This window comes from Rhagoletis pomonella, unplaced genomic scaffold, assembly GCF_013731165.1.
Source record: "Rhagoletis pomonella isolate Grant_MI unplaced genomic scaffold, Rhpom_1.0 Rhpom_scaffold_00002, whole genome shotgun sequence".
NCBI lineage: Eukaryota > Metazoa > Arthropoda > Insecta > Diptera > Tephritidae > Rhagoletis > Rhagoletis pomonella.
In genome coordinates, this window is record NW_023458556.1 from 42,970,801 (window position 1) to 42,984,238 (window position 13,438).

Here is a 13,438-nt window from a genome sequence, read left to right on the forward strand (position 1 = left end):
TTAGATGGTAAGCCGGGGTGTATCGATTTGAGTAAATTAGCGTCCTTAAATTTCGAAATATTGCAGTTTCAAGCATTTCTGAAATTTACCGTTATATGAAAAGCGGCCGTAATTTTAGTCCGATTTCAATAATTTTCAACGCTTTGCTTTTATGTGGCAAGCACAATAACCATACCGAGTTTGGTACAAATTGGTACAACGGTTACCGATATATGTACATATATGTGATCATAAGTGGGCGGTGCCACGCCCATTTTTCAAAATTTTACCATAAACGTATAAATTAGCGTTAATAGTTACTGATTTATCGAAGATTTTGTATTTCTCTAAATTACCGTTATATGGGATGTGGGCGTGGTACATTGTACCAAGGCCAATAACTGTGCCAAGTTTGGAAGAAATTTCTGAAATACTGATTACTAAAATATCACAGTTTTCTTATTTCGCCCATTTTCAATACCAACCTACCTTGGATAAATCGAAACCTACATACCAAATTTCGTTGAGATATCTCAATTTTTGCTCGAGTTATCGTGTACACGGACGGACGGACAGACAGACATGGCTTAATCGATTTCTCTATTCATTCTGAGCATTTATGTATACATTTGTCTATATCTATCTCGATTCGTTTTGGCTGTTACAAACAACCGTTATGTGAACAAAATTAATATACCCTTGTGCACAAGTGCGCTCGGGTATAAAAATTGATGTTATCATAAACATATTGCAATCTTCGAAATATTTAATATCGTATACACTGATTCCAAAAAAGTAACATTAAAACATTTATGCATTTTTATTAAATAACTACCAAATGCTTTGCGACGCCTCATAAGTACTTTTGCGTTGACCAACACACAAATAGTGTTGACAAACAAAAACGGCTCATAAAGTAAAAATTATTAGATAGGTTACGTTGAAACGACTAAAGAGAAGCAGTTATTATCATAAAGCTAATACCCGTTAATCCAGGTCGCACAATAAAGACGGATTCTCCAAATATCTCGACTCCACCTCCGTCTGTCGGAAACTCATTTGTATGCCTTTACCGTGGCTTAAGGTTTCGAAGTTATAGCTGATTAAAAATTTCACTCCTATGGGATGTGCCACGCCCATGTCCGAGGTTACTGTGTAGTCACCAGCCAAAGCTCAAATCCATTCAGTAGTTCCGCAGGTTAGTGACTTCAAACAGATAAACAGACAAATGGACAAACAGACAGACAAAAATTCTAAAAATGGTCCAAATGTATTCTGTTATATTCCGTCATTCTTTTAAAGAAATGTTCAATGTACAGACGCCTTTTCTACAGTTTTATAATAGTACATATGTATATATAGATAGATATATAGGTCGATATAGGAAGGGTATAGTAGGGCTAATTAAATTGTAAAACATCGGAAACCATATCGGTTTAATAAATAAGCATATTTTGGCGCTTACACTTTTGCTAAGTGTTTGGCCGAGCTTCGCCTCCGAATGGTCGTCTTTGGCTTCATGTAATTACACAAATGGAGGAAACTGCAGTTTTTCGCCGCCTTCAAACGGCAAATAGATTTTAAGAGAAGCTTTTTAATGGCATAAACACACTCGGTGATTCGCCATTGCCCGCCGATGGGCGAGTAGTGGCGAAAAAAAACCGTTTCTAACTTCGATGTTGCTTGTACCAGGGATCGAATCCAGATCCTACGGGGTGGTAGTACGCAGCTCTAACCACTTAGCCATATCGGCCGCCATATCGATATATGTAAGTATATATCGACGTTTTTCTGGTTATGTATTTCAGTAACGAAACATCAGCATATAGATGTTACTCTCCAAACTCGGCATCCCTAAGCCGAGGGGTTAGAGGTGCGTACAACCACTCTATTATACCCTCCTCATTGTGTCATGAAAAGGCTTCTCATAAAACCATTAAGCTCGGCTAAACACTTAACAAAGCGTCAAATGGTAATGTATTTATTCAAGTTTTTGTTATCTGTAAATCGTGGTTGGCGGAGTCCATCGAAAATCTATGGATGGTTTTTATGTGCCTGGTCAACTGACCGCGATAGAATTGCTAATCAGGCACTAGATAGAGCATTTGAAGTCTGGACAGCTTTTACTGAACATCTAGTTATGTTTAGCGCTAAATCGGAAGCTCTTAAGGCTTGCCATTCAGTATTGATACAAAATGAAGTTGAAGCTTCTATAGCTTCTGAATATATGTGTATATTATTATTATTATTATTATTTCTTAATTTAGCATTAGCTATTTTTAAACTTTCAGGTACATTTTTACATATACATAGTTACAATACTATCTTATAGACTTATTGCGAACTAAAATATGGTTTCTTTAATGTAATCTATTATCAGTCTTCTAAATGCAATGATGTTTTTTTCATTCTTTATATTACTAGGCAGTTCATTAAATAGTTTCAGCCCTTTATACAATAAAATATTCTGTGCCTTATTAGATTTATAGAGATTAATTCTGAAATCATTCTTGTTTTTTAAGGCGTAGGGTTGTACATCCCCTACATATACGATCTGGTTCGTTAGGTACTTCGGTAACAAATTATATTTCATTTTAAATACAAAAAGTAAAACATTCATCACTGTTATTTGGTTAATGTTAAGCCATTTTAAAGTTTTGAGCATATATGCGATCGGGGTCAGCATATTACATAGTAAAATACAACGCATTTCTTTGTTTTGCATTTTCTGTTTTTCATCTCACTAGACCCTAGGAATAGTATGGTCGAACAATACTCGAAATGTGGCTTAACATTAGGATGTTCAAAAAAAAAACGGCAATGCCAGAATTCGAATGCGATCACCCACTAGGATTGTTCTATGCCGAGCGAAATGTTGAAATCAAAAAAATACAAAATAATTTTTCGTAGAAATGGTACAGAATTTTTGCAAATCAATGCTTTGCGATCAGAAAACGCTGTTTCTCTTCTGGACATTTCCAGTAATATTACCCAATCGTTTATTTAGCTGTTTTTAATATTAACTATTTTTTATAGGACCCCTAAAAACCATAAAAAAAGAGCAATGGGGGGACCCATAAAAATCGCTGGTATTAAAAAATGGTAAAATTAAGGATTGGGTAAAATTACTGGAAGTCTTTTGAAGAGGAACAGAGTTTCCTGATCTAAAAATATTGATTTTCAAGATTTCTATATATGTACATATATAACATGGACAACTTTGACCTCTAAGAATGTTTCAATTTCAAAATAAATAAAAAAAAACTGGGGTATAATTTTTTTAATCTTAGGGGGTAAGAGCATTAAAATTCAAACTTTACTTTTTCACATTAATTTTTGGACTACCCTATAGATAAGTGCGCCGTTGTACTTCCCCCCTGCGCACCCGATTTTGAGATTACATAGAAAATTTGCTACTAGGTTCATAAATAAAACAGAAGGAGATTGTGGTGTGTTGCTTCTGTTTTTATTGTACGAATTTATTTTGACAACGGAACAAAGTTTGTATTGTATATGGTTTAGCAGTTTGTTTAATTGTTTTCGAAAAAAAAAATGTATGCACTAAACATGTAAAGCGGAATAGGTTTCAATAGTTAACTTCTCCACACAAAATCTGGCCTACACAATAGGGAATGAAATTGTTTATCTTTACTAGACAATGCTACCATATTACATACTAAATGTATCTCATTTATGCTTAAACAGATTTTATTTGAAATGCTGCCACCGCGTAGGAAAATTCTTCAAAAAATTCCTTTTTATATTTTCATCAAATGTTTCTTAACATAAAATTTCCTTCCTTTTATTATCCATGTATTCGTAAGAACATTTAAAAAAAAACTAGCTTTCAGTCGATTTGGGCCTCCTATTGAAATTTCCTAATGAAAACCGAGTACAGGGTCCAGCAGAATACATGTTCATATAAGTAAAGAATTTTTGAGTCAGTGCGATATTCTAAGAGATCACTGCACTTATATATGTATCCTGTGTTCGTATGGAATAGCAGCTTATGTCGGGAAGCTGGCTTCAGTATAATGCTTACACATTTGTGCGAAATTATCGTATTTGCCAGAAACTAGATTTAAGAGGGGAGCGTTTTTTCTACTTTTCAAAATTTTATTTTTAATTTTTTACTACGTACAAAATACTTTTTTATGGGGCACATGGTAATTATGCTCACAAGAAAAAAATGCATTGTAGCAAACCATAAAATTCAAAGTAAATTTATGGCGTAACTATAGGAATTTTATCTACAATACATGGTGATGCGTTGTGGGGTGTAGAACATATTTGCATCAAAAAGCCAATTTCGATTTATTTTTGGAAAAATATTAAAACTACAATTTATATATTTTTTTTAATTAAAAAAAATATGTATATATATATGCATTTACTTTTCAGGTATTATTTTATATCAACTTATTTAAGTTTTAGTGGTTAAAACCGCTGATTTTATAATTCAAAGCCTTCCAATTCATTTGAAATATTTTTCCGCCGCTTCCAGTGAAATATATTCCTTTATCTGAACGCAAAACGTGTATTAACTACTTCCTGTTTTCATAGCTAAATATTCAGATAACAAAAATATGCATTAAATATGTGAAATAGATTTATTTTCAAAGTTTTGTGGCACAACCACAAAGGCTATGTAAAATAATTGTGCTCTGCGTTTCAGATATTTAGTATGTATATAAAAATCGAGCGTTCCCACAGTTTATGTGGCAACTTTTGCGATAAAGCAAATATTTAAAACAATTTCACAACGTCGTCTATGATTTTTAATGCAGTTCATCAATTTTTTGCACAATATTTCATTTAAAGCAAAAAACTAAATAATCTAAAACGGAAGCGTTGACATACAAACATATTTACTTGAACTAACACATATACACCATAATTAAATAAAACTATTCTCAAGCGTACGCACTTATGTGATTTACTGATGGACTTTTTCAGAATTACTCTAATTTCCATACAATTTATTTGATATTCGCCCAAGGCAGCTGTTTTCAAGCGCTTTTAATTAGTAAGCTTCGGTTAATTTTTTTATCAAAATACTACCACTTACACACGTACCTTAAAAACCACATAAATTATATTCCTCTCCAAAAAAAAAACTATGTATAAAATAATTTAATACACGGTAAATAATTCTTTGTAAATATTTTAAAATTTTCTTTAGCAAAACTAGTTTCAATTTCTTCATAGCTCCCTGTGTTTTTCGCGCGCACCAAAACATTCCACATGCATTCCACAGCTTAATGTGGATTTCAAGAGCCAGCCATTTTAAAAACGAGACTCGTACGCCAGAGCAACTCTGTGTGCGTTGAGCCTCATTTCAGGTGGCCGTTTTATTTGTGCTCCGCTTTATGACTTTTTTCATTTTCCACAGCATTTCTCTCACTGCAACGCGCTCTACCCTGCCCGTTGCATACATATGCATGTATTGTGCACACTCTCGCGCTCTCTCTCTCTCTCTCTCTCTCTTCCCTGGCTTTAATAGGCGGTCATGGCGCGCAGCTTGTATATTGCCTTTGTGAGCTCGGCTTGCTGGTCGCGCCGCTCATAATAGTTTGTGACGCGAAGTGAGTAGTGTTTGTGGCGTACGTTTACCGGATGGACGGATGTTGATGATGGCGACGGTTTAAAAAGAAATAATTTGATTTACAAACAAACAAAAACAACAACTTCATTGAATTGAATAGAAATTCTGCAATAAAACATACAAAGTGAATGTGATTTTCGGGTGTGAAAGCCCCCAATTGAACTGTGCAGAAACGGTGCCTACAATAAAAAATAAAAATAGTTTGTGAAAAGTTGTTGTTGGTATGCAGAACAAAAGTGCTTGATGCGCCGCGTATGGTTTGTTGGTGGTGCTGCTGCTGCCGGCGGAAGAAGTGCATAATAACGCCCGCAAGTGGCAAATTTTACTGTAAATCTAATAAGCGTATTTGAAAATATTTTGCAAAATCAGCAGCGAAAATTCTAAAACAAAAAAATAAATCAGTGGTTAAAATACAATTTATTTGTGGATGCGCAGCAAATAGTGAAATGCAGCCGATTGTATGCAGCTGCAAGCGACTGTCGACCACCTTCCATTACAACGCGCCAGCCAGCCAGCAGGCCAGGCTACAGCGCCGTCGCCGCCAACGCCAGCAAAGTGAGCCGCTGAGTCGCGTTGGAATTTACATAAATGAAATTAAATTCATCCGGTTAAACAATTTATGTGGAAAATTTGCGCATGAATAAGAGGAACACAAGAAAAAAAAAAATCGAGAAAATATTTGCCGAAAACGCGTAACATTGAACGAGGTTTGGTGCACCGAAAAAATACCAACGACTGTGAAAAGAGGTGAAAAATAAGAAGTAAATGGCATAAAGTGATAAAAATAAATATATGATTGAAATAAACTAACAAATTTGTAAAAATAAAACGAATGTTGGGAAATAATTTGACAGTGCGCACAGTGGGTTCCTGTTAGTCATATTCTTTGTTTGACAATAGACGGATAAAAAAATTTAGTGTTAAATTTTGGGTTTAAAAACACAAGGAGGGAAGAATTTGTTATCAACAAAAAATTTATCGAAAAAGTTAAAAATTTAAATGTGGTATGAATGCGAATAAAATTAACCCTCTACAGCATGTGAATAACAGCAGAGAAGTAAAATAGCAACAACAACAAAAAATTTACCTGCTAAAATTGCTTTTTGGATAATATATTACAACATTTAAAGCATACAATATTTAACTTACCGCATTGAAAAGTGTTTCAAAAGTGGTAAAAATTTTCGAGTCCACAAAATGCTGCCCTCAACCTCGTTGATAGTGTAAAAATTTGTGAAACTGAAATTAAAAACGAGAATATATTAATCAGCCGCTTGACCGCGGCTTTTTTGAAACACCAACCCATTTGTTGAAATCGAAAAAAAAATAAATAAAAAATACCTACTCCGAAAACGCTTAGATTCAACGAATGCATTCATCACTAGCGCATGCGCTTAGTAGTTAGGCTAAAGCACATATAAACATACATATATCTACTTGCTAAACCCTAACTAAAAGTGCAACGACAATTTAGAAAAATAAATAGCGCCAGAAAACAAAGAAAAAAGCCTATACAAATTTTCCAACGACAAAACTGGATTATCAAAATGTGGCTGTTGATCAACAACAACACATTTCCCAAATCGGATATTTTTTGGATAAAATTTCTGACAATTCTGCTGCTAATTTGTGGATTTATTGGCAGCGGTAATGCGGCGGGTAAGTGTTACTTCTAAGATCTTTCTATACCCAACTTAAAAATAGTATTTAACTGTTTTTTCATACGCTCTCAATCGTCTCCAAATACTTTTTTTCTAATGAAGAGCACTAACTCTTCACAAATGCTTTCAAATCTTAGTTCTATGTTCCACATTTCTTTTAATGTATCCTCTTCTTTTTGACCAACCAGCGTATATTAAATATTCTTACTTTGTTCATGCAACATTTTCTACATCATCAATTTCCTGATGTTACCTCTTCTCATACTTGTATGTACCCGTATTCCTCTCATTTTATGTATCTCTCCCCATTTACCTTCACCTTTCTACAACCTAACCTTCTTCTACGCCAGTCGCAGTCGTTGCATTTTCTTCGCATTTACTGTGGTCACCGTTTTCCTTCGTTGCTTTTTTTTTTTTTTTTACTTTATTTTATTTTGTTGTTGTTGCGGCTACTTGCTTCTTGTGTTGTTGCTGGGCCCGTTTCGTTTGTTTTCTTTTCAACCACTAGCACTCACCTCCTCAGTTTGTGTTCTCTTAACCACTTATTTAGCCAGTCAAGCAGCCAAACGGCCAGCCAGCCAGTTAGTTAGTCAGTCGTTCGACCAGCCATTTTGTTTCTGTCTACGGCAGCAAAACTGGATCGAGACTCGTTCAGGATCATATTGCCTTTTGCCACATACATACACGCAAACACACTCATGCACTCGTATATACTTAAGATACTTATGCCGATCGCTTGCATTGTGTGTATTCAACGTGCAACGAAATCTGTTTTTGAGCGTGAATGCGGGTATCTGTGGTGTGTGCTCACGTTTGGGTGAACATACATATGTGTGTGTAACTGCTGCAAAAAGATTTCAGCGGAATTTCGGTATCTACCAGAAAATCTATCCTAATTGAGTTCTAAGGAATTCGTTCATTAGCAGATTTGTCGCTTTTTTCACATCTTGATGAGTGGTTTTAGCGTTCCTAATTATCTTAATTTGGTATTTAATATTATCGAGCAATTAATTTGGAAAGGCTACTAAAATACATATGTACATACATATACTTTAGTAAGATTATTTGTTGTTCGAAGAAGCTAGTTGATTCGAGCTTTATAGCACCAAGAACGGATAAGTCGCCGTATCAGCTTCAAAATAAATTCTCTACAGAGAAAAATGCCATTGTATTAAATTCTCTGGAGTAAGGTAATATCTCCTTGTCGAGCTGCACTGGCCTAAATATATGTAGCTTTTTAAGATCTTGTCGCACTTAGGTGCATATGAAACATAAAAAATATATTTATTGGGAGACAATATTAAAAGATTATGAAAGTGTAAATGGGAGTGTGCCGATGTGTTGATCCTTGACCGGTTTATCCCAGATCGATATGATATCATATAACTGACAATTTGTCCAGTATCTTTCTGGGTATATATGTGGAAGAGCGTCTGTCTAGGTTCCAATTTACGGCGATTTTTACTATTAAGTAGGGATGCAAAAAAACATCGATGCATCGGAAACATCAATGTTTGCTATTCGATGTATCGAATAAAACCGATGTTTTGGACCTTCTGATATACATCGATATATCGATGTATTTTTGTCTATGCATCGACTTTTGTGTGCAATGTACACTGTACATTAGACTGCATCACTCCTTGTAGAAAAAGAAACGGTACTGTTTTTCCATTGGAATTATAAAATCTATTATCTTTTAAGACGTTGAGTTTCGTCAATTTCGCTTTTATCAATTCTGGCATTAAAACTTGGTTTTGTTGCATCCTCTGCCCGATTTCGGCTTAGCTCCTCATCCCGATGGACTGAAAACATTAGTACTGCAACGTTATGGGTGCTTTCGCACAAGCGGAAATAATTTATTAACATGTTTTTTTTTTAATTTTTACTCGAATCAAAAAAACTTCATAATCACTCAAAGGGGTTGCTATGAAAGTCAAATGAGGGAAAAAATTATGATAATAAATTGCCAAATATTGGTACATCGGTGATTGCTAGCTGGCACACTTTATATTATTGCATTATGCTTATAAACATTTAACAATTGTCGCCTCTTCCGTATCTTCCGAAAATTTTTTTCGAAGACTTCCCAAAAGAACAGAAAAAACTGGGATTTGTAACTGTCTAACTCAATTAATACATTTCACTGTAAATTATTACTTAAACACTTATCGAAGTTACGATTGTTTAATTTTCTTGTATATTTTGAATTGAAAGAAACTGTTGATATTTTCATACGATGCATCGAAAATATCGATGTTTTTATGTATCGTATATCGTGTATCGATGCTATATTTCGATCCATCAAATAAAAAAAAAAACATCGATGTATTTTTTTGACTTGCATGCATCCCTACTACTAAGAATACTGGAATTAGATTGATGGCGATTTTATTTAGTAAACTACAAGTTACAGATATTTGAATCCATAGTGTCCCCAGAATATTAATAAACCCTTTGCTTGGTTACAGTGAGACAGAAACTAACTCAAACTTAACTAACCGATATTAGACTAATCATCGATTAATACGAGCATCGAATCTGTGCGTTTTAATGTTTCTTATCTAAACCGTAATAAATCTTTTGCTGAGTTGTGCTATTATTGCACAGAACCCTCGAGTTGTATTTTTTTATGCCCGCAAATCGTTTAGGCATTTTATTAAGTCCAAATTTAAAAGTTTTTGTGTTTAAAAAACGCCATTTAAGGATTTTCCATTACTCACATTTCTCGGAAAATATTTTGTGTTCGCCTGCAGAATTGTCTTTCCTTCCATAAATTTGAAAGTACAATTATTTTTTATTACCACTTCCATTGTTACCACTCATTAACTTAATTTTTATTAGCTTTTTCTTACATACCCGTACATACATATGCACTTTGCATGTGAAAATATTGTTTTATTTTATTTAGCTAAGTATGTAGTTGCTGAAATTATTTTTCCATAAAATTATGAACACATAGTTAATAATAATAATAATAGATTGGCGCTTACACGTTATGTTAGTGTTTGGCCGAGCTTCTCCTCCGTTTTTGTGGCGTGCGCCTTGATGTTGTCACACAAAGGAGAATGGCAATTGTATTTTTATGAGAAGCTGTTTTTCGTGGCAGAAATATATTCTAAGGTTTGCCATTGCCTGCCGAGGGGCGACCGCTATTAGAAAAAAACCCCTTTTTGTTTTATTTTTTATTTTTTAATGTTGGGTTGAATCGGGTTTGTACCCGCTGGGGCCGGGTAGCGCGCACTGCTAACCACTACCCCACAGCGGCCGTCGTGTGCATAGTTACCTAGCTAATAAATAAATTGTGATTTTAAAATTAATTTTTTTTTGTAATGAATGTGCCTTTCTTTTTTGGTGGCATACAAAATTTGCATGCTAAAAGTAATTGTACGAGTATTAGTCGCCATAACCATTGCCCAAGCTGTCAAATTTCAAATTAGTTTTAAGGCGAAATTAAATATTATTGCATAGGTCTAGTTCCATTTAACATGAGATATATGTACTATAATTATAACCAATGACGGTAAGCTTTGATGCAGAAGTACTTAAAAGTTATGTAATATAACGAAGCATGCATTTCTTACATAACAAAAGTGTGGTATTAATATTAAAAATATGTGGAATTGAAATTTTTACTCATTCCAGGAAGTGTAGCAAATCGATAATAGCTTAAGTGAATACTTGCATAAAAATTTTACAGCTTAGAAAAATATATTTCACAACCATGAAATATTAATATTAATAAATATTTTTTTGATTTGATAACTTAACAGTTCGGTCATGTATGTAACTGCTCTTGTTGAATTGAATACATACATATATGTGAACGAAAACTCTTTGGTAGCTTGAATATAATTTTGAAGACTTCCCAAAAACGGATGAGCACAAATTGTTTTATTTTCAACACCTGAATTATTATTGTTTATTTAATAAATTTGTTTGCTTTTTTTCTCAAGTGACTTTTCAAAATTTATTCCCACACCAAATTTCCCAGTTGACCCAACAAAAATTTGTAAATTTTTTTTATAGATTTCAACGGTTCATTGCTTAGCAGCTATCAGCAGACAACATAATCCTTTTGCAAATATATTCCGTTTGCAAAAAATATTCAACATCCTCGAATTGCACCACTTGAGTGTATTGAAAAAATTAAATTTTAAATTCACCTGTCACATTTTCCTTACGAAATTGTTTAACTAAAGATTTCTTATCGCTATTTGAGCAAAATATTTTATTGTTTACAGATAAATTCCACAGATTAAATGACTTGGCTTGTAAATATTAAAAACAAATAGAAATGAATGGCATACAAATGACCAAATATCTTCAGAAATTTGATTGGTAATGGTCGCTTTTTTACTTTAAACTTACTTTTAAGTGCCGGCCTCTGTAACCGATTAGTTATTTGTAAGTTCATACTATCACTCGGTAAAACCCAGTTTCGTGTCTTGATCGGCGAGACACTCTACACACAGTCGCTTTTCGGCAAGAATTGACAAACCTCGGAGAGTATTTTCGCCATGATAAAGCTTCTCACAAACACAGCCGGTTCGTAGACTTTGTATTTTTTCAGCTACCAACTTACTTTTGAGCAGTGAAAAGCGCAATTTTTCCCCAATAAATACATTACTATGTAGAGATTTACATCGGTCTTGCAGTAAGACACTTAGTAAGTTCTTTGGATAGGTAGGATAGTTATTAGAAAAGTCATATGTCTGTACATACAGGTATTAAAAAATTGTTTATGTTTGAAAGGATATACATACATCCATAGTGTAAAATGATTCAACTTGAGCTCATTAGCTGACGAGATGTTAAGTCGGTCGGTCTTATCTTTCTGGTGTAGACCAATGAACAATTCGCATTTCCTTTACAAGTTAGGAGGTGAAGAACCTATTGCAGGTGGACCTAATGGCCACTTGGATGTCTGAAAACATAACCAATGAATCGCTTTTCAAGGTTTAATCTGGCACAAGTGAAGATTGCCAGCATCTGTGCATGAAAAGCTGGCTATTGCAATAGAAAGTTTAGCGTCCGGTCCATAAATAGTCGCATCTTTTCTGTTTTTCATACTCGATGCTTCTGTGTAATTAATAGTGTACAGAATTGGTATCCAGGTCAGGAGTCCGGTTGCCCAAACTCCCCGGTATGGGGTTTGTTTAGCATTGACACAAAAAATTCACATCTTAAGAAAAAAAAAATTTCCACGGATTAAGTTAAATTAATTTTTAATATCGCAACCAAATATGTGTGTATATGTATATAATTTTAAGCTAGGTTTAATTAAGCTGTAAGAATTAAATACATCAATAAATGTGGCTATCATTGCAGAATCGTTATAAGGAAGAGGTATATACGTATATCGGCAGTGTATATATTGTAAAACAGGGTTTCCTAACACTGTCCTGTTTTACTAGTCTTGAGTTCAGCAAACATCTTTGTATTTAAATGCATAAAATTATGTTTTTGTAATAGATATTACTCTTCAATATTTGGTAAGGAGTTTCTGAAAATATTTTTTCAATTGATGGTTAGGGATACCATTTTTGGCAATCAAGCTAGTCTCCATCTTGTCGTATAATAGTTTTTAAATACCTTGTATAGCATAGGACTGTAGTCGGGTCGACATAATCTCTGTGACTTTCCAGAGTAGCATAGCATTAAATAGCAAAATAGAGTACTAATTTGTCTGCTAAAATTTTTGGAAGTTTCGCTGATGGCTGGCCTTTTTCTTTTGTGGTTAAGCTTTTCAGATTACATCTATTTTAGTCTTCGGTTTATAAGGCGGAGAACGAGTTTTTTGCGAACCCAGGAAACATCATTAAGTAATTTTGTGTCTTCCATAAGGAGTAGTTTGTTTCTGAAGTCGGTGTTAAATTGTGGACGTTGCTTTTTAAAACTCGATGGGTAGTTTTTTAGCACCTTGTTAGAATCTTTATCTTCTGGGTATCGTGTGCTTTACCATTTTTTCGATGTCTTCTTTGTTTGGGTTGGTGTAATCCTCAAAGTATTACTTAAAGGATTATAGCATAAAATATCGTATTTTTTAGCGTAAAACTGATACGTTTTAAAATAGGTCAAATCCAGAATTGATTTTAAAATCAGCTCATCTGAAGTTTTTGGTGATACAGAAATCAACCAGTGTAAAAAAAACTCTAACAGCATTTTCACCTTGAATAAAGCAGAAAATACT

At 34.0% G+C, this 13,438-nt stretch overlaps 2 protein-coding genes across 2 annotated transcripts in view; both read left to right on the forward strand.

The window, feature by feature from the left end:
• Positions 1 to 2,830, forward strand: part of LOC118753409 (irregular chiasm C-roughest protein-like) — a 227,380-nt gene extending 224,550 nt beyond the window's left edge. Inside the window, exon 4 of the mRNA XM_036488279.1 lies at positions 2,727 to 2,830. Within this exon, the coding sequence (XP_036344172.1) occupies positions 2,727 to 2,830 (104 nt within the window). The remainder of the gene's footprint in view (positions 1 to 2,726) is intronic.
• Positions 2,831 to 5,529: 2,699 nt separating this feature from the next.
• Positions 5,530 to 13,438, forward strand: part of LOC118733634 (neurogenic locus Notch protein) — a 204,205-nt gene continuing 196,296 nt past the window's right edge. Inside the window, exon 1 of the mRNA XM_036463127.1 lies at positions 5,530 to 7,243. Within this exon, the coding sequence (XP_036319020.1) occupies positions 7,132 to 7,243 (112 nt within the window). The 5' untranslated portion in view covers positions 5,530 to 7,131. The remainder of the gene's footprint in view (positions 7,244 to 13,438) is intronic.